The sequence below is a fragment of the Pangasianodon hypophthalmus genome, chromosome 13, assembly GCF_027358585.1.
Source record: "Pangasianodon hypophthalmus isolate fPanHyp1 chromosome 13, fPanHyp1.pri, whole genome shotgun sequence".
In the NCBI taxonomy this organism is placed as follows: domain Eukaryota; kingdom Metazoa; phylum Chordata; class Actinopteri; order Siluriformes; family Pangasiidae; genus Pangasianodon; species Pangasianodon hypophthalmus.
In genome coordinates, this window is record NC_069722.1 from 22044605 (window position 1) to 22067130 (window position 22526).

At 35.6% G+C, this 22526-nt stretch overlaps 1 protein-coding gene across 1 annotated transcript; it reads left to right on the forward strand.

Annotated features, from left to right (window-relative positions):
- The first annotated feature begins 2279 nt into the window (after positions 1–2279).
- LOC117598816 (uncharacterized) lies at positions 2280–21089 on the forward strand. The gene is made up of 17 exons (XM_053239080.1): positions 2280–2409; positions 4456–4761; positions 6760–7065; positions 7496–7804; positions 8061–8444; positions 10346–10482; positions 13290–13614; positions 13697–13987; positions 14285–14590; positions 15542–15829; positions 15927–16214; positions 16511–16816; positions 17507–17794; positions 17912–18238; positions 19216–19533; positions 20246–20533; positions 20824–21089. Exons 1-17 carry the CDS (start codon positions 2298–2300, stop codon positions 20976–20978), a joined length of 4734 nt encoding a protein of 1577 aa, XP_053095055.1. The 5' UTR covers positions 2280–2297; the 3' UTR covers positions 20979–21089.
- Positions 21090–22526: the final 1437 nt, after the last annotated feature.

The window sequence follows — 22526 nt, forward strand, 5'->3', positions numbered from 1 at the left end:
GTGCAGGTCCAAGGAGCTGAACCAGTTGGAACCAGCAGCCCAGTCGAGGACATCATTGATGCGGGACAGCGGGTAAGAGTCCTGCCTGGTGACTCTGTGGAGGCAGTAGTAATCTGTGCAGAACTACACGCCCCCATCCTTCTTCTTGATTAATGTCAGTGTGGTGCGTCCAGGCAAGCCTTGAGCAGTTCGCACAGCTCCTGACTATCTGTCTCTTGGTATCTCTATTTACTTCTCTGCCACAGTTCTTTCAGTAGCCTTGCTTGCTGCTGTTGTTGCTCCTCTGAACTAGGACTGGATGTTGCCTTGAGTCCACCATATACAGTCATGTTTCCCAGCAAAAGACTAGAGTGAAGTTGTCCTCGTACTCTTCCTCATACTCTTCTCCACCTGTCCTGTGGAGTTTCCCCACTTTCCACTGGCACTGCAGGTGTCTTAGCCTAGACATGAAGAACAACGGAGGATTAGGGTGATTCCTCACAGAGAACCAGAGTGAACTTGCCTGACAGCCACTCCTGTGACATTAGCCTTATGCTTCTTTTGCTGCTCAGGATTTCCATAAATGAACTAAATCTTTGGCCCATGCATAGTGTACCATTGCTGCTCTGACTGTGCTGCTCCAAAGGTGCCCCAGACCCACAATACATGGGTCCTAATTGGGAGTGAGCCAGAACTTGTCCTGGTGCAGCCAGCACCCCACTTAAATTACTAGCTGATTTCTTGCCCAGCATGGATATCCTTCTGCCCTTAATAGACTTCATATTGACATCAACAAAAACAAAAATAGGGTGGAACACTGGTGTAGTACATGGCATTGCTGCTTCACTGCTCTGGGGTCCTGGGTTTGAGCCTAAGTTACTGTCTTTGTGGGCTTCTGCATGTTCTCCCCATTTTCACATGGCTTTACTTCAGCTGGTTTCTTCCCACTGCCCAAAAACATGCAGATATGTGGATTGGACAGACTAGATTGCCCCTAGGTGTTAATTTGTGTGAGGATCGTGACCTGTAATGTAGGCACATCCAGGGTGTTGGCCCATCCAGGTTGAATTCTCCCATCTTGTCATGTTGCCAGGATAAATTGACAAGGATAAGTGGTTACTGAAGACCAAAGAATTAATTAACGATCATTATTATTCATTAAAAATTATTCATTATCATTATTTATTAATTAATTAATTAAATAGTAATTTGAATTGCTATTATTATTGCTGTTATAATTCTCAGTGAAGAATTATTCATCATTTGTATGAATTACTTGTAGAGGATTCAAGGAAGTTCATAAGTTAATATTAATTAAATTAACAAACGGGGGGAAAAGCACTTGTTAAATGTTTGGTGGAAAAAATCCATTTTAGGCTTGCAGGCACACATAGTGGTTTTTGCTCTATTGCTCCGAAGTATTAACCAACGTGATGACTACTTCGACTACTGGGGAAAAGGAACACAAGTGACTGTGACCTCTGGTAAGTGTTTTACTTTTACTGTTCTTATTTTTATTTCTGAACAAATACCGACTTAAACAATAATACAAATATTAAAGCGCGTGAACTCTAAGAAAGCGCAAGGCTGCCAAGTATTCCATAATAATGAGAGAGAAAATTATGACAGCGCTGCAAAAATAGCGATTTTGTACGGAGAATCGGCCAATTAATTCACTGTGACTACTACGGCTACTTTGACTACTGGGGAAAAGGAACTCAAGTAACCGTGACTTCAGGTAGGATTAAATTTATACGATGACCGTAAAATTACACAATTTTAGAAAATATATTAGTATGCACATTTGGTCCCCATATTGTACGGGTAGTGCCGTAAAACTTATCACTGTGCTTTTGCTTACTGGGGAAAGGGAACGACGGTGACTGTGACTTCAGGTAAGAAATTAAAGCCAAACCTCTTTAGATTAGCCTTCTCTAACACCAACAGTAATTGGGAAAAAAATGTAACAGTTTAAGCCTGGTGTAGTGGTTTATATTCTTCAGTTAAAATGCTTAGAAAATGTTAAACGAAGATGGCTCTCAGCGACTGCATTTGAAAATGTCGCATTTCATTTAAAAGAGAAAAATCTATCTGATTGTTGAAAAAAATAGCATGTCTAGGGCTTTTTTTTTTTTTTTAATTCATTTTATATTTTTACGATTCGTACTCGTATAAATGAAACCCAGGGTCGATCAGCAATATGCTGTTATGTTTTAATGAAAAATGACACCTGGTGGATCTTTAACGCTGAGAAACGCGAACATCCAACTTTTCGGATATGATTTTTGTGAAGGACTTTTAGACGTTATCAGTAATATATGGATAGATCGGACAGTCAGGTCTTTTTGAACGATGTCAGAGTGGGTTTGTGTCACTGTGACTACGGTTTTGACTACTGGGGAAAGGGAACGACGGTCACCGTTACTTCTGGTAAGAAAAACATTTTATCCCTGCCGTTAAACGAACATTAACCTGATTTTCGTTTTTGAAAATCGCACATTAACATTAGCACGTACTACCGTTTTATAGAAAATAACGGAAAAATAACACGAGGTTCCCTTGAAACTTGATTTTTTTTTAAATTTCAAGAGTTTAAGTTTTCAAACTCAGTTTTTAGTACACATTGGTAACGCTGTTAGTATACTACAAATCGCTACAAATTTTTCTGTTAAAAACAAACACATCATTTTTTTAATAAGCTGTAGGACTATTCAGAGTTCATAAGTTAAAGTTCTCTATTTGGTTGGATTTATTTATTTATTTATTTATTTTAATGATGTGCGTATTAAGCGTCAATAAGCGGGATAATATTACTAATGTAATGTAGTGTAGTGTAGTTGAGTGTAGTGAGGTGTGCTGGAAGTTGAACACTGTGTAACTGGGCTTTTGATTACTGGGGAAGAGGCACAGCTGTCACTGTAACAAGCGGTAAGTAATTCGGCGCTTTTACCCCAAACTTTATTTCTGTGATCATAAAGTGATATTTAATGGTCTAAAATGTAAACCCGAAAAAAATGTTAACGGACGTCAAAAAGTATTTACATAATGTTTTAGTCCTTTTTTATCGTTATCAGATTGCGAGACTATTATGTTTAAAGTAAGTGACTTATTACTACTTCTAATAAATTGTGCATTTAATGTTATCTGTTCCTGCTTTAGACATACTTGTGTAGGCTAAAAATGCACGTTTAAAAAAAAAAAGACCCGTTGTTAATGTTCTGTGTTTTGACGTGTTTTCGCTTATTCTCATCATTTACAAAATCATTTGGTGTGAAAAATATGAACTATTTTAAATGATGTATTTAGCGATTGTTTTGCGCTTCTCTGCTTTATAGGAGTCAGTTGGTTCAAGTAGCGTAAATCTAGAATTAAAATTAAAAAAACACCGATAGATTCTGTGATGGATTCTTTCTGTGAAAGAAAATCCTAACAAATAATTTGAGTGGTTTTACTTATTGTAATTTACAAATGTATTATTATTATTATTATTATTATTATTATTATTATTATTATTATTATTATTATTATATAATAATTTAAAACAGCGCATTTAGCCTTTATTTTGCGGTTATATGTTTAGTATGAGTCAGTTGGTTAAAGTTTATAAAGTAAAAGATTTAGAATTAAAAAAATTTAAGAAAGCACCGTTAGCTTCAAAATACTGTAGTGACGAGTGTAATTCTGCTAAGTTCCGTAATAATAATAATAATAATAATAATAATAATAATAATAATGAATTGGTCGATTTCAGTGTAAAATAAACAATTGTATGTAAAAAAAAATACTCGTTTTTATATAAAGAAGTCAAATTTATTAGTTTTAGCTTTTGGTGACTTGTTTCATGTTTCAAAAAATTCGTACCTTACAATTCGTACCTTACCAGAACGGATTAAATCGTAAGAAAAGGGCGTGTTTAGTGATTGTACCCTTTTTCTTCCCCACAACGTCAATCGTCTGAAATGCAACGAAATCTCAGTTGTAAAACTGCGTACGGAGTTTGTGCGAGAGGTGAGACCGAGTTTATAATGATACCGTTTATGGGTCGTATGTATGTGTTTACAGTGTGTAGGCTATGAATGTATTTACAGTATGTATGTATGTATTTACAGTATGTATCTATGCATTTGTTTGTTTGGAAGTTTATTAAGAAAAATAATGATTATTGCTGTTATACTTCTGAATGAGTAATAATTATTATTAATTATTAAGAATTAGTATTAATGAACTGTAGATTATTAAAGTTGTATGAATTACATACTTAAACGATGAGTAAAATGGAGTACATTAAAAATGTAGGTGTGTTATCTGATTAGAAAGTAGAAGAAAGTCCACTTTGATAAATGTAGCAGAGGAAAAAATGTTGATTTAAAAAAAAAAAAAAAAATCAATTTCATTTTTGGCTTCCAGGCAGAGATTAAATCTAGTGTTGGTTTGTGATCTATCTATCTATCTATCTATCTATCTATCTATCTGCAGCAGTGCAAGGCCCCCCGCAGTCCCTGTTTCCCGTGTGGCAGTGCGGCTCGGCCTCGGACGGTTTAATCACTCTTGGCTGCGTCACGCGCGATTTGGCCTCCGCCGACGGACTGATCTTCAAATGGGCGGATGAGAAAGGAAGCGCGCTGACTGACGTCGTGCAATACCCGGCGGTGCGCGCGAGCGGAGGGTTCACCTCGGTGAGCCAGGTGCGCGTCAAGGCTTCCGACTGGACCCAGAGCAAGAAGTTCACGTGCCGAGTCGAGAATGCCAAAGGATACAAAGAAGCGCTCTTGCAAAAGAAAGGTATGCGACAAAAACCTGGAACACCCTTTTATGTGTCCTTTCCAAACATGCAAACAGTGGCCACTTTAGTAGGTAACTACACCTGCCCCATACACACAGTATCAGACAAACAAAAAATGGTACTAAACTTTCCTTGTCACTGGGGTGGTACCGTCAAGGGTACAGCTTTTTGTACCTTTTAGTCTGTATCTTTTACGAGGAAACGTGAATATAGTGCACCTTTAAAAATAATTTAAGGTACAAAATTGGACCTTAAGGCCCACTGACATTTAAAGCTTTACTCTAAAAGCTAATTAAAGGTACTCCACATGCCCCTTCCCTGGTAAAAATATACATATTAAAGGTATAAAAGACATACCCTTGATATTACCACCCAGTGACAAGAAAAAAGATTGTACCTAGATTACTGATACTGTATATGGTAGGTGTATTTGATGAAATGGTCAATTAAGGAATGCACACATTATATATTATGCCTAGCAAGCAAGCAAACAGTAATAAATATGCTAAAACAAATAAACATATACTGTATAACTATGCTTAAACATTTTATGAACATTTTAACTTCTGTACTACATCTGAAAGTGTTTACTCAACACATCTTTAGCTTATGCTAAAGTGAATTTCCTGTAAAACTGCATCATTAAATAGAAGAGTTGAAACCAACAGCAACCATTTAATCGTGATATATTCAAGTTTCTTTTCTCTACTGGCACCAATCAGAGTTTCTGGTTTATCAATAGCCTTAAAGGTCATATAGATGATTACCACTTTATAATAATTAGTGTTAATATTTCTCTTAGCTACATGTATAATCTAATTTCAGTCTCAGTGTGAGCATTATTCTTTAAGAAAATGATGCAAAGGACATGAAATTAGACTGTAAACAGAATAAATGTCTACAATAGTTTCAATAGTTACTTTTTTTAAAGAGGATGTTGCATGTCTAATCACACTGAGACAGCCTGCTTTGGCCATTTAAAGTGTCTGACTAAAAGTTTATTATTCCTAAAATGTCTATCCAATTTTTCAATTGCAATCAGCACTGGAATATTTCATGTCCAGAGTCAAACATTTTAAATTCCAAAGCTTATGTACACTGTGTTCTCTTTCTCTGCCATTGCTAAACGAAGCCTGTTCCCTTTTTTTTCACCTGTGGCTTATGACTTCTCGCATGCTTGTTGCCACAGTATGTTATCAAAATATATGCAAAAGTTTGCTGTGGCATCAACATTTATAAGAGATAAATTAGATTTAACAGAGTAGTAAACTATAAATTAAGGGTTCTCGGCCTCAGTTCCACAGATCCGATGCTCTGCATAGTGCAGAGTTTTCTCCTAATCCCTCTAAACCATACATGTCATTTGTCAACCCATAATTAGCTTAATATGTGCGGAAGAAAACGTGATGCGTGCTGCTATAGGAAAATGATCAATAATCAAGTTGGTGTAATGTGAAGTGTTTTATTCCACTTATACTACAGCAATTTGCAGATTTACAATGTTTAATCCCTCTTGAAGTTAATAAGAAATATAAGCTATATAGATATATGTTACTGAGAAACCAGAAGTGCAATGTCCTCTGTCTTTCCCCTGGCTGTGAAACTGGAGACTTCTTCCAGAAATGTTAACTAAATATCTCCTTAAACAAACCTTCACAATATCAACGATAGATTTTATTTGATAAATAACACATTTTAAAAAAAAAATGTGTTTTATTAGGCTCATATTATGTAGAGCATCAACTATTCAAGTATCTGCGTAAGTCGTTACTATAGAAATGCTAACATATCGATTGCATTAATACAAAATATAGACAATTTGGTAACATTAATTGAGAATTTGACAGCACTCTGATTTAAGTTTGGATATTATGTAGTATAAAAAATTAGCACTTTTGTGGCCTTCATATACTGTGGCAACACAATCTATTCCTAAACTGCAATACCTGCTGTGCCCATTGCTGCTGCATACGGATCTGTGTGTGTTTGTTTTGCAGTTGTGCCCGAGCTCCCTGCATCTCTGCTTCTAACAACTCCAACCCAAACAGAAATAGACAATGGAACAGCTACCTTCATCTGCTTAGCTACACAATTTTCCCCTAAAACACACACATTTAAGTGGACTCGTGGCAGCACGGAACTCGGTAATAAGGTCAAACACACCATATTAAGCCCGGATAAAGATGCTTACACTGCTGTAAGTATTTTGGAAATCAGCGCCAATGAATGGACGGGTTCATCATCTCCAGTTAAGTGCGAATTCCACCAGAAGAAATGGACTGCGGCCAAAGAGGCGATTTATGGTATGTATTATTTTTTACTTAATTTTTTTATGTACCAGTTTGAAAGATCTGTCCGAACAGCTGAATTATTAACTTCTTCAATCAATTTGAAGCAGTTAGTTCTACTTAATTTAATTAAAACTTCCTCTAACTGGGTTTGAGCTCGATGGTATTCTTACACCATAGTATGAGGAACTGTTTTTGAGGACAGACTACAAAGCACTTGCTCTAAATGCTGGAATTGTAAATTTGCTTTAAAGTAATCATATGCCCTCTACTTCGAATGAAAATGGCAGTTATGTAAACTCTTATAACTTATATATTATATTAAAATACTATAGTAAAACTCTAGATTTTATGGTACATTTTCAGATTATACATTTACTGTGCTTTTTTAATTCAAATACTCATTTGCTTCTTTAAGAACATTTTTTCTACACCTTTTTTACAGTGTCAGTTGACTCAAAACCACCACAGGTGAAAATAATCCCACCTTGCCCCAGGGACATGCTGCTCAAAAGAGCTGGCCAGCTCGAGTGCAGGGCCGAAGGACAGGTGGGCTTCAAGGGCATTAAATGGCTTATTGGCGGTACAGAGATCTCTTCCCTAGCGGAAAAAGACGTATCTACGGAAACCACGGTCACACTCACGACCCCGATCAGTTTCGATGAGTGGAGCGATGGCACCAAATTCACCTGCGAAGTGGAACATTCAGCATTCGCCCTCCAGTATGAAACAGTAGACTACCAAAGAGTAAATGGTAGGAAATGCTTTTACTACTTATACGTAGTCTGGCTCTTTATTTGTATGATAAAGCTATGAGGAATTTTTTTTAAGAAGCAGAAAAGCACATTTTTTAAGGTGATATCTAATTAGATTGAAAATATGTGCAAATTATGATATATGAAAATTGTTTTTTTAGTTTATGCATGACCAATGTTCCCCAACATACGGAAACAATGCAAGAGAAGGAAACTGAGCATGTTTTGACCTGAACTGTGATTTTATATTCTTAGGCAAAAAGGAATGCCCCAAGGTTTACTTGCTCGCTCCACCAGAGAGCTCAGGTGAATCGGTGACCCTGACTTGCTATGTAAAAGACTTCTACCCTAAGGAGGTGGCTGTGTCTTGGCTTGTTAACGATGAACAAGTGGACGATGAGGGCGGCTATGAGCAGAACACCACTAGAGTTATCGAGAGAGGCAACCTCTTTTCAGTGTACAGCCAGCTGATTGTGAAAACTGCAGAATGGAAGAGTGGCGCCGTGTACAGCTGCAGGGTTTATCACGAGTCCATCGAGGACCCTGTGCGCCTCATATCCAGATCCATCACTATCACTTCAAATCCACCCACCTTAGTGAATCTCAGCCTGAACGTTCCACAAACCTGCCATACGTTTTAGAAATTGTGTTGTCTGCTTTTAATGCTTGTTTTATTTTTAGTTTTGCCCTGTCTTCTATGTCTTTTTTTTTTTTTTAATTAATGCAATGTCATTGTCTTGAAGTCTGTCTAATGCTTGTGTGTCCTTGGTTTTTGGAATATGTCTGATGCAATATTACACTGAAACAATGACAATAAAAAAATCCTTCAGCATGTACCCTGTGCAGTACGGAAATATTATAGTATTATATTACACTAACTTTATACATCACTATCTTAGCATATCCTAAATATGGATATCCCAAAATAATGCCATGGCTGCACCTGGATTGGATTTGAGTTAAGACATTTTAGTCACAGCTGCTTTAATGTCCTCCTTCAGCCTTTAAGGGAAATATCTGATTGCATTTTCCCTAAAACTGTACAGTATCTTTCAAAATGCTCACAAATATACAATTAAAAAATAAGCAAATAATTAATATGGGCTTCAAAGATCTATCAAATATCTCTTTAAATTATTTCATAAAATTAAGAAAGACAAATCTATTAATAAACTATTAATTTTGTTAATAGGGATTGATCCAAAGCTTTCCCCCACAATTTCACAATGTGTGTGTGTGTGTGTGTTTGCATTTTTGCAATATTTTTGTCAAGCTTTTTTTGTTGTTCTGTGTTATTTACTAATAGTCACTATATCCTCAATTAGGCCGTAAATAAAAATGTTGCAATGATTTAGTGTAATACCGTTTAATCTGCAGCAAGCCAAGACATTCAGCCCCTCTTGTAATGTGGAGAACTTTTTCTGCCTTTTTCCTTGACAGGTTGGGGGTCACCGGTTTCATGTTTAACTTAGCAAAACTACATACATAGCATTCATATTAAAAATGCATTGACATATTACATATAATGATACGCAATCTGAATTTTAGATAAATACAAACAACGTGTTATGGCATTTTGTTTGTAGAACCTTTTGCTGATTTTGTACAGATACACCACTTTGATAAGTAACCACTTAAACACTAGTTTTCTACCCAATCAAGAGATAAATTAGTAAGACTATAAATCTATAGATCACACTAAATCACACTTAAGCAACCTATTCAAAAAATAAAATGGTTATTTGCCATTATATTTGCTATAATGTTTTGGATGCAGTAATAAAAGTTTTTAAAAGCACAACCCAAAACTACATAGATATGTAAGGAATAAAACACTTCAGAAAGTGCTGTTATAATCAAAGATGTGGTGGTGTGATGCAGACTGGTGTGAAGCACAGTTACAGAAAGTGTAATTTGTCACATTAGCGAGAAACTGCAAAGTGCAATGCCGTCTGTTTTAAAGACATTCCCATGTCACAAAAATTAATTAAAGCTTTACCTCTGACTGTAAGAAAGTGAACACTAAAGACTCCTTCCATAAATATTAAACAAATGTTGTCTTACAGAAAACATTAATGATATTTTTTTAAAAAGTGTTTATGTGCATGTTACTATAGAAACAATAACGTTTTAGAACAAGCACCTTGTAGCCAGAACTACTGTCAGAGCTGATGTTATAGAAAAAAATCAACACCTTCTGACCAGAGTTGAGAATTCATCAGGACTGTGGTATGAAATTAAATAACAGTGACAGAATAATACATTCAAATTTTGTCCAATTTAAACGTAAACATTTCCATTTAATGAGAGCCGGAGCTTATGTAATGTTGTAAAATGTTGCATGAGACTTCGTATTTAGTATGAAGAATCCACTTTTAATTCTTTATACTGTATATGGTGTGTAAGTTGCATTGTACCATACATCATTTATATTTAGTGTGTAAACTGTTACGTGTGTACTTTCTGTTCCTATTCTCATCAGATATAAATGTCCTTATATAAATGTGTGTGTGTGTGTGTGTGTGTGTGTATGCCAACAGATTGCCTGATGTTGACAGAGCTCTTCCACCATGAGGCGGAGATGATGGATGATGATAGCATGGCAAACACTGCCTTAACATTTGTATTTCTCTTCCTCATCACCCTCTTCTACAGCATCGGAGTGACTGTTATCAAGGTGAGACCTGATCAATAAACATAAACGGGGTGAATTCAGGTATACCAGGACAAACAAACAAAAAAAGTATTATGCAGATATTTTAATTTCACAGACTGATGTCAAGGTTTGTTTTTTAAAATCCCATATTACACTGTTGCTGCAAGAAATGAATCATAAAGTGCTGTTGATTTATGAAATCTGATTGGTCAAAAGGTGTTGACCATCTATAACAGCAGCTGACAATAATTCTAGCTGTACTTCAATTAGAGAGGTTGTTTTAAATAGTTAGTAAGTTATTATTTTTTCTATTCAAGGCAGAGAAAAAAAAGAGAGGCAGGTGAAGGAAGTACTGTTTATATCTATTTTTATATTATTATAACATATTGTTCTTTAAAAGAAATTAAAAATTTAGAATCATTTGCAAATTACTGTGCTATAACAGGAATAAAGCACTTCAGGATGTGCTGTTATAGGAAAATAATCCACTTATAAATTTGGAAAATACTGAAGATTTTCTAAACACTGTTATTGTTATCACTCTAAGAATTTAATTATAGAACATTACAAAGAACAGCATACAGTTGCAGTTAGCTTCCAAGTCAAATTTAATTGTCAATTTTACTTACTGTGCTGTGTTCACATAATATGGTATGGTTGACTTGGAAGTATGCTACAAATAAATAAATAAATAAATATTTTTAAAAAATCAGTTTTAATGTGTCATTAAGGATAAAAGTAAATGTCTAATGAAAATCTGAATGAAGAAAAAAAAATTTTAAGCTTCTTTAGAATATGATCAACAAACATTGTCTACACATTGTAAGTAGTCAACACCTTTAAAATGTCAGAAATGTATCGTGTGTTGGGGATTTTGTTTTATTAATGGCAGGAAAACTCTATATCTGAATTCACCCTAAAAGAGAGACAGAGATTTTTTTATTTATAAAATACATGAATATACAGCATATTTCATATATTATTTCATTACATAAGTAACAAAGAGAATATATTTTTATAGCACATGATGAATGGCTACACTTTGTGATCTAATCAGTTTGAAATTGTGATTTCAGGTGAAATGAGTACAGAAACTACGAATGGAAATGAGTTTGGTCTTCTCTCTGTTTCTTCATTATTCTGTTCTGAGTTATACTTTCTGCTATTGCCTACTAGGCTACTTTCCACATATTTTATATCTGTAAATACTTTTGGACATTTAAATGTTGGACCTTTTCATGCTTTTACTCAAATCTCAAATAAATGTCTTACAAAATTATGCAATTAAAAGTCTCACTGTTTTCTACATCTTTATTTGAATTACTGTCGGCTTTAAAGTATGGTGTTTATTTTAATAAGTTTAAATTGAATAAATGTTTCAATGACAGTAGTGTTTCTCTCAGTTTGTATTGTTGAAACATAGTAAAACTATTTTGTTATGATTCTTCTTCTTCTTTTTTTTGGCTAATTTGTCTTTAGTTGTGCATTATAGTAAAGGCTTTATCATGTCACTGAGCAAACAACGAGAATAAAAAACACTCTTTACATAACAGGCAAAACACTGCATGTAAATGGTCTAATAATGGATGCAAATGGAGCACTTCTTCCTGTGCAGGTGTGTTTCACTTCATCTCAGAGATACAGATGATTTTCACTTCTTCTTTTGGAAGATTTTGCCGTTTATCTTTGGCCTGCTTGTTGCCTAACGTTCCAATCTGCTGTTTGCTGTTCTCGCTGAAGTCCTACACTCCTTCCTCTAGCCACACCACAAAACACCAAAAACGTTGAAAAAATGTGCGCACACACACACTGAGCCATTAACCTAAGGTTGTTTGTGTTTTGGTTTAGCTCTAGAATTATACTTACGTTGTTCTTAATAATTATTCATGCAACAAAAAAAAACTAAGAGGAGAACAATATCAAACACATGGTGATAAATACTTCATACTAAGCTCATTAGTTGTTACACTGAGTTCTGTTTTTGAAAACTCCCACAAACAACAGCCAAATAGACATAGATACGTAAGTTTAAAAAAAAAACTCTTTAATGAGTTGTTCTTTAACCAGTCCTGGCTACTACATCTAACAAACTAGTCTAGTTTTTTTTCTGTAGATTAGATTTTTTTATCAAATTAATGCAAATGAAAAAAATGCAAATGAAATAAATACTGATTTAACTTTTATCTCCTGTGATGAGCTTGTTTGGCTTTGCTGTAGCTTTGGAGGCAGAAAATTAAGAGAAAAGATGTTGCGAATTTCCGAGAACATAAAATAGCCAAGTTTTCGTTTTTAGTTCTTTTGCGATGTTGGATTATTGAAATTAAAAATATTTTGCTTTAACATAACTGTACAGCAAATCTGCTTATATTCACTCACCAATAAGGCACTGGCACATTGTGCTCAATGTGTGTTTTTCTTACTTGTCTTTCTCAACCAACTTATGACCTGATTGGCCACGAGTTAAAAAAGGGCCTGATGTCACGACACACTTTTCTGAAAACTTTTGAATGAAAAAAATGATTAAATATAGCTTTAAATTATTTATCGATGCAACATGTAGAAGTGCCATCTTCTCTGATTTGTGCCAGGTATGTTTGAAACAGAGTTCCTTGTCATATATGAGATGCACTCATATTTCTTGTGATGACATCAGCAGCATCATCATCATCATCATCATGTTTATAGTATAACAGTCTAACTGTTTTAGAGTTCCCTGCCCAAGTGTTGTGCCAGTATCTTAATACACATTAAAGGTGTAAGGGAAGAAGCTCAAACGTTAAGGAAGTTCTACTGAGCGCTAAATATATATGCCATGTACTTGAATTGTTTTTATCTCACTGTTTCTAGCTCAGCGTGTGGCTGAGCCCAGAATCACCATCAGTATCAAGACAACAGACAAGGATGTTGATCTGCTTTGTTGGTTGGATGGTTTTCATCCTAAAAAAATTGATGTTCAGTGGTACAAGGGTGATCAGGTGCTCAGACAGGGAGAAACCATCAAGATATTCGAAGATGTCAGCACTGGAGAAAAGGTGTATTCCGCAATGAGCCAAATCAGGATTAATGCACAGCAATGGAATGAAGGCACAGTGTTCGCCTGTAAGGCCACACACAACTCCAAGACCTTCAATGAAACATGGAGCAAGTGCCAAGGTCAGTTCCACACAAAAACAATGGAAAATAAAAATCTTCCATGATGTCCAACTGTAAGTGAACAATCTCTTATATATTGCAGCTGCTCCCACATCCACACCACAGATACGTCTGGAGAAACCCCGTCTCATGTCAGTATTGACAGATTCACAAGTAACAGCCTCCTGTGTTGTTGAAACTGAGTACACCATCACCAAAGTGTCATGGCTTGTAGATGGAAAGCCAAAAACAGGCACAGCCATCTCGACGAGACTGGGCGAGACTGTTAGCAACCTGACTATCTCTACAGAAGAATGGAAAAACTCGGGGACAATAAAATGCACAGCTGAACATCTATGTTTCGGCAAAGTAGAGAAGATGATTGATATTATAGGTAAGTTCTGTATATAATTTAAAATATTGTTATTTAGGGCAACTTAAAAAACACAGTTTACAACTTAGCTCGGTTGTGAAAAAATTCAGCCGCAGTGATAGGTGATGGGATTTTCCAGTTTGCCTCACATATATTAGTTATTTAAACAGTGAATATAAACACAGCATTTAGATGCATGGGGATCATCCTAAATGCCATGTGTGCACACATTGGGTTGCATGTTGAAAAATTAACTTAAAAATATTTCACTTTATCTAAACATTTTAACTTATGAGACTTTATCTTCATGTTCCTCAGAACCTGTGAAGAAAACTCCTACAGTGGAAATCAGGAGGATTCTTGCAGACATACCGAAGGGACACAGTGCAGTGCTGGAGTGTGTCGGAAGAGATCTGCCCTCTGGTGAGCTCTCTGTCACCTTCCAGGCCAATGAAACCATGTTCCCTGACGTTCAGTACGTGGATCTGCCCAAAGGCCTGGACACAGTTACTGTACGCTTCACTGTTCCCAAAACACACCAAACCAAAGACAAACGTTTCACCTGTCAGATTCAGCAAAGCCATTCCATGCAGTGGAAGTCCAATTCTACAGGAAAACTTTTTGGTGAGGAATATTTCAGTTTCAATATCTGTACCATCTGAATACAGGCAATATTAACAACTCAAAATACCCTTCTTTCAATTTGTATTAAAAGAATAATACTTAAAATTTTTTTCCTATCATAAAACTTCGTTACTTGGCAAAATTTATCGAACATACATGGCTTTTAAACATTGCGTTCATAATAGTATTTTAATATTACAATTAAATTTTAAAATATTTAATATTAAACTACAAATATCAAAATATTTATTTCACTGTGAAGACACTCTCAGGGGAAAGACCTTTTCATTAAAGCATGTTTTAAAATAATTGCTTTTTCATTTAATCAAGAAAATACGATGCACTCTCATAAAACATACTGTATTTTAAGCCATTTTCAGTATAAAATCTAACATAAATCCAATGATAATCATCGTTTTGGGAAATTCATCTGTAATATCCTCATAATTAGGGACAGTCATGAAGATGTAAAATTTCATGAATGCAGGTCATCTAGAAACATTGATTTTTGGTTCTGACTATAGATAAAGTGACTTGTATGGGGAAAAAGGTTTTACAAATACAATGTGGTTTAAAGGGTTTATAAAGACAATTTACGAGCATATGATAATGACACATAACTGGATGTCTATTTTAGGACACAAACTTTTCTCAGGGATGACATAACATGATTGTGCCAAGTGGGCAGAGTATATGCCTTCATCAAAGCTGTGAAGATTCAGATAATGTGGTGGTCATAAGTAGACAAAAACATTGACAAACATTTTTCTGTTGAGTTATGATATTTTTATTATTACATTCTAAGAGAAGACATAATATTGAAGCATTCAGTCCAGAATCGATGGATGTGACCAACATTGTTGTAATATCTTGACATGAGGATTTTTAAATCGATTTAGAGAGAAATTTATTTTTCATAGCTCATGTTAAAATATTTGAGCTTCTCTCCAGATGACCCTTCAGTGGAACTTTCAGCTGTTTCCAGCATTGACAAATCCAGATCGATGACAAAAAAACTTATTTGTTTTGGAACTGGATTTAACCCAAAGATCAAGTGGCTCCCTGAATCTTTGAACAATCCTCCCTATGAAGCAACGATGCAAGCAGATGGACGTGTGAAAGTGTCCAGTGAGATATCAGTTCCTCAACAGGAGTGGAGTAATGGAGTGGAATTTAAGTGTGAGGTCAGTGATCAAGATCATCCCAAACCTGTCCAGAAGAGCACCAGTGTTTGTACAGGTATTCTAACAAAGTTCATGATCTTAAAATTTCATTAAACTCCATGAAACAGATGTGTGTACATAACTGTGAGTGAACAATATCTTATATATTGCAGCTCATTCAAATTCCAAACCACAGATACGTCTGGAGAAGCCACATCTCATGTCAGTATTGACAGATTCACAAGTAACAGCCTCCTGTGTTGTTGAAACTGAGTACAACACCAAAGTGTCATGGCTTGTACACGGAAAGCGAAAAACAGGCACAGCCATCTCGACAAGACTGGGCGAGACCGTCAGCAACCTGACTATCTCTACAGAAGAATGGAAAAACTTGCAGACAATAAAATGCACGGCTGAACATCTATGTTTCGACAAAGTAGAGAAGACGTTTAATATTATAGGTAAGTTCTGTATATAATTTAAAATAATATTATTTAGGGGCAACTTAAAACACAGTTTACAACTTAGCTCGGTTGTGAAAAAATTCAGCCACAGTGATAGGTGATGGGATTTTCCAGGTTGCCTCACATATATTAGTTATTTAAACAGTAAATATAAACACAGCATTTAGATGCATGGGGATCATCCTAAATGCCATGTGTGCACACATTGGGTTGCATGTTGAAAAATTAACTTAAAAATATTTCACATTATCTAAACATTTTAACTTATGAGACTTTACCTTCATGTTCCTCAGAACCTGTGAAGAAAACTCCTACAGTGGAGATCAGGCGGATTCTTGCAGACATACTGAAAGGACACAGTGCAGTGCTGGAGTGTGTCGGAAGAGATCTGCCCTCTGGTGAGCTCTCTGTCACCTTCCAGGCCAATGAAGAAACGTTCCCTGACGTTCAGTACGTGGATCTGCCCAAAGGCCTGGACACACTGATTGTACGTGTCACTGTTCCCAAAACACACCAAACCAAAGACAAACATTTCACCTGTCAGATTCAGCAAAGCCATTCCATGCAGTGGAAGTCCAATTCTACAGGAAAACTTTTTGGTAAGGAATATTTCAATCTCAGTCTCTTCATTGTTTGAATATTGGCAATATTTAGAGGTCAAAATGACACACAGCACAGTCAGCAAGGTGTGTGTATTCTAGCTCTCAAATTTCCTCAACCTTAGCTCATCACTCGAGTTCATAATTGGTTTCAACTTGAGATGTACGTGGGAATTTTTTTTATCCTGCTTGTGCAGTTATTTTTGTTTGTATCTGTCCATGATATTTTCTTACAAATTCAATTGGTTATATTTCCAAAGATATAATCAATTGTATAATGCTTTAAATGCATTTTGTTCAGGTTAATGAATGTGGTCTTTGTTTGTCCCACAAGCTTCCTATTTTTTTTATACCTCGCATGAAAGTAAAAACCTCCCATTTTACTTATTGTTACATCCTGCAGGATTGTGATTCCTCTATTCTAGACCTGTAAAGCAGAAACATGTCTCGCTGCAACATTTTGACAATGTGATGTGATTTGCAATGCAAAATGCCCGCTTTTTCTAAATATGAAACTGAAAAGGGTATTTTATTCCCCTCACGAGAGGGCATTTTAAAATATATTTTTGCAATGAAATGTCAAAAGATTACCTGGATCAGCAGTAAAACACAAAATAAATTGGTTTAAATCTGTGTAGCCAGAAAGGAAGTCTTTACATTTCATGCTAAAATATTTGAGCTTCTCTTCAGGTGACCCTTCAGTGGAACTTTCAGTTGTTTCCAGTGTGGCTCAATCTGCATCAACGACACAAAAACTTCTTTGCTCTGGAACTGGACTTAACCCAGAGATCAAGTGGCTCCCTGAATCTGTGGGTAACACTCAGAGGAAAGTAATAGTGGAAGGTGATGGACGTGTGAAAATGTCCAGTGAGCTATCGGTTCCACAGCAAGAGTGGAATAGTGGAGTTAAATTTACCTGTCAAGTCAGCGATCAGGATCCTCTCAAACCTGCCGAGAAGAGCACCGATGTTTGTGCAGGTATTCTAATAATAGCCCACATATCAGAAAAGTTAATGATCTTTATACCAAATCCAAATCTTAGACGCATGTATGTGTCTGTACATCTCTACACTAATGCCATTTCTTTATCTCCAGTGACTCCAGCTTTTGCTCAGACAGCACAGGTTTTCCTGTTAGCTCCCTCCATCAGTGATATGAGAGCAAATGATCAGGTCTCTGTCACCTGTCTGCTGGTGGGCCACAGGCTCAAGGACTTCACGATTATTTGGAAAGTAGGAAAGGACAGTTCCTCTCACGGTGTGACCACACACTCTCCCAAAGCCCACAGTAATGGAACAGAGAGTCTCCAAAGTGTTCAAAAGGTTCCGGCTGCAATGTGGAACGCATACACAAGTGTCTCCTGTGAGGTGAAACACCTCTGCTCCAACAAAACAAAGCAACACATCATCTCTAAAACCAGAGGCAAGTTCTTAGAGAAACGCTGACCTTTAAGGACCCATTTTTTATTCTTTTGTGAAAAGAGAGGAAAACCCTTCATGTGCTTGAATCAGTTTCTTAAATTAATGTTATTTTAATGAATGTGAATAGCCGTAAATATGATTTTAGTCTATGTCACATTGCATTCATTTATTATATCCACACACCTGCCATCGGCCTACCAAAGCATGTTAAGGGGTTTGATGTGTCTTTTTCCATAAACGTAATAAAAGATGTAAGTAATAGAACACTTGGAGGCATGGTCTTATAGGAAAATAATAATTGACAAGATGATGCAGTTACTGTTACCACCCTAGAGTTGATTATTTTCCTATAACAGCATCTCAGAGTGTTTATTCCTCTTATATCACAGCAATTTGCCAACAATTACACTTTTTATTTATTAAAGAATGACCGTGATACTTTTTATCCATTAAAAGTTATATGGAATATTGTGGAATGCCTGCAAAACAAGTTAGTTATCACACACAGCTATAAACAGTCATATTCTCACTTTCTCTTGAGGTTAATAAGACAAAAATGCAGCTTTTTACTTAAAAGCTGACATACAATGTCCATCCTTCAACTTAAAGCAACAGCTTTACCACTGACTGTTACAAAGCACTGATACTGGAGACTCCTTCCAGAAATGTGAAATAAATGTCTCCTTACAGAAGGCTTGACCATATCAATGATTAAGGGCTTTTCTTGTTCTATTCTTCATTATTAGACTTAGATTTTGTGACACATCAAGTCTCTATGAATTAGCTGTTACTTTAGAAACAATCATGTATTAGAACAAGCACATTAATATAAACCTGTGACCTGTGAACAACTGACCAATCAAAATCGAGAATTCGCTAAAGTAACTGTGTTTAATTAGCAATAAGTCTGTGTTTTAAATAACTGTTGAATTCTGGCAATTCTGACCTGATATTTGCTTTTTTTATTTCTATCCTCAGAAGTCAAAAGTCCCACCATCCGAATTTTCATTCCCAGTGACGACGATCTCTCAGGATTTCACAACACATCTCTTCTCTGCTTGATTGACGGGTTCCACCCTGCTGATATCTCTGTGCACTGGGAGCTGAACGGCAAACGGCTGGATGCGTCTCGCTTCACCAACAGTCCAGTCGGCATTCGCTCTGCATGGGGTGGTTATTCCATGCACAGTGCACTGATATTACTAGCATCAAAAAGGGAAGATGGCAATTTTTCCTGTGTGGTCAGCCATGAGTCATCCAAAGAGCCGATCATCAGCACAATAGACAACATATACGGTGAGTAATGTGTCACATCCTGTCTCTAGTGGAAGCAGCTTGTTTCATTTATTTGTAATTTTTATGGGGTTTCTTAATCTGAACTACAAATGACTGTGACTTTCCCGATAATCTAATGTTGACTATTACTTAGTAGTTTTTATTAATCACGCAGTTCATGAAGTGTAGTTACTGTTACCATCCTGAAGATGTTTATTTTCCTATTACAGCATGGCACAGTGTGTCTTACTCTTCTCACACCACAGCAGTTTGTCAACAATTACAATTTTTATTTATTAAAGAATGTAACTTCAAGTCTTACATCCTGTTATAAAAGCACTGAGACTGGAGACTCCTTTCAAAAATGTTAAACATCTCCTTAGAGAAAGCTTCACTATGTTAATGGATGTACTTTTTTTGCTGTTGTTAAATCATAAGATTTTTAATTAAGATTTTTTATAGTATACTTTCAGAGCCTTTGTTATAAATAGAAACACATTCTGACCAGTCAGTTTAGAGTTTAGATATAAGAAATCAGTAGTGCTGTCATATCTATTACATTTAATTATTATATTATACTTGCTTTTTTAATGGATTTAGTGTATCATGTATATTTGATAGAAATGAATCAGAGGATATTTTGATATTATTTTGATTCCAGAAACTGATTTAAATTACCAGTATATACTTCATCTTTTTTTTCCCCACATCTCTCTCCTGGTCCATCATCCAGCCTCTGTGAATGAATGTCCTCCCTCTGTGGAGCTGCTGCAGGGTCAAGATGAGCTGGTGTGTCTGGTGTACGGTTACAGCCCCTCAGCAATTAACATCACCTGGCTCCAAAACAGTGTGAGTGTACAGCATGAGCATAGAACCAGCAGCTCTGCCAAAGGGTCGGATGGGAAATTCAGCATTAAAAGCCACCTGACTGTCAAAGCCTCTGAATGGGCACCTGGAGCCACATACACGTGCCATGTCGAGCATATTACTGGCGTCGTCACTCGCAGCATCTCCAAAACAGGTGATTTTTTTTTTTTTTCTGCTGTTAGTGTCTATCATATATAGGTCTGTTGAAGAATGCTAGCATCTTTAGTGTTTTGTTGTCTTTTCAACAATAATCAAAGTTCAAATTACTCAACAACTACTGACCAATCAGAATCAGTATAAATACATTTAGTTCCTCTGAGAACAAAAAAAAAAAACTCTCCCTTTAATTTCATGAACTAGGGGTACGAAGCAAATCTTTACTGCTTGGTTCTCTTTAGGTTAAAGTACAGTGACAAAATGACTAAAAATTCTTTCTTTTTACAGAATTTATTGAAAAGACGATATACTTTGATGAGAACAAGTCTGATGCTAGCACTCTGGACCAGGCTGAGGAAACCTGGAACATGGCCTGTGCCTTCATCATACTCTTCATCATCTCTCTCCTCTATGGCTGTTCAGTGACTCTGGTCAAAGTGTAAACTGCTTGATCAGCTGTTTAGGGCACCTTTTAGAGTTTAGATTAAGACTTATATAATGCTTTATTGCTGTATTGTATTTGTTTGAATAAAAAAAAATCAATTCTTAATGACTTTTTTAAATTGATAGCTGCAAGTGAGTAAAAAGTCTTATGAGTCTTTTTTGAGTCTTATTCATATGAAGGATATATATTCAAAACCATTCCTTAATTTGAATTACGTTTGAATTATCAATGTTTTTTTAGTCTATTGTTAACAGCAGTGCCAGTGTGGTTTTGATTATTAATTCACTATTTCACCAGAAGATGTTAAAATAATAAGTGAACAAATGAAATAAAATTCATATACAGACTCCCTGAGAATGAGACACAAAATGTTTATTATTCTTTCTTTCAGTTCCTACAACTACATGCATCTAATTTACCAGAAAGATATTTAATGTCTAGTTTGTAAAGGCTTCTGAAATTCAAAATAAAAGATAATTAGAATGTGTTATTAATAGGCTGAGATTATCAGTAATATTCTATGCCTGCCAGTCTGACAAAATATCAAAATTAAAATGTCATTTACATTCAGACAATCCTCTCCGGTCCAGAGGTGACAGCACACACACTCAGGACACACTTAATATTCTTAAGTGCAATTGTCAGCTTGCACCTCACCTGCCTCGCACATTATAAGAGTGTAATATTACACTGTTTTGTTGCCTAAATTTCACACTGCACATGTGGTTCTTTCACACTGTAGATCACCTAAACCAGATTTTCTCAAACTTTCTGCAGTCAGGGAGCCCTTTCCAGAGTGAAAATATTTCTGTGGAACCTTTCTTGATCTTGAATTAACTTTAAGAACAACAGGGCAAATATGCAATATATTCAAGCAATTAGAGCTCTTTTTTTAATTCCCGAACATTCCACTCATCCAGATGTGAGTTTGAAACACTGTGCATGATAATAACACTTCCTAGTTTTTAGTTATGAGTTTTAGCTTTCTTTCAATTTTCTATATAACCATAACAACCTTTAGACTAAATGAAAGTAATCTCCACCACTGTCATGTAATTTAAAAAAAAAAGGCTGTCTATCTTACCTACATCCTTTCCCTATACATCACCCCGCTCTGAGAGGCTAAACTACATTTTAAACAAAAAATAGAAAAGTACCATATGAACAGAGATTTAAAAAGTGTGTTCTCACACACACACACACACACACAGCAAAAAAAAAATGAGAATTTAGCAAGTGAACATATTTTGAATATACTAAAATTGATCTAGTATTTCCTATTATAAGATTGCAGTAAACCAATTACAAGATTATTACACCTATTTTTAAACATATTTTACTAATTCCAAGCTTGAAATAATCTTGTTCTTTTGGCAGATTATTTTATTCTATCTACCAATAGAATAAGAAGATTTAAAGCATGAAATTAGTAGAAATGTCTTGAAATAATCTTATATTTGTTGATTTATACTAGATAAATTTTACTGTATTTAAGATATTTTCACTTGCTTGGTCATTTTTTGGAGTGCACACAGTTTATCAATTT

Excerpts from the sequence above, each read along its gene's own strand:
- LOC117598816 (XM_053239080.1), top strand. The coding sequence starts at position 2,298 with ATGGATAGATCGGACAGTCAGGTCTTTTTGAACGATGTCAGAGTGGGT. Across the intron at positions 7,066-7,495 it reads GGCCAAAGAGGCGATTTATG|TGTCAGTTGACTCAAAACCA; the intron begins GTATGTATTATT and ends CCTTTTTTACAG. Across the intron at positions 14,591-15,541 it reads TTCTACAGGAAAACTTTTTG|ATGACCCTTCAGTGGAACTT; the intron begins GTGAGGAATATT and ends GCTTCTCTCCAG.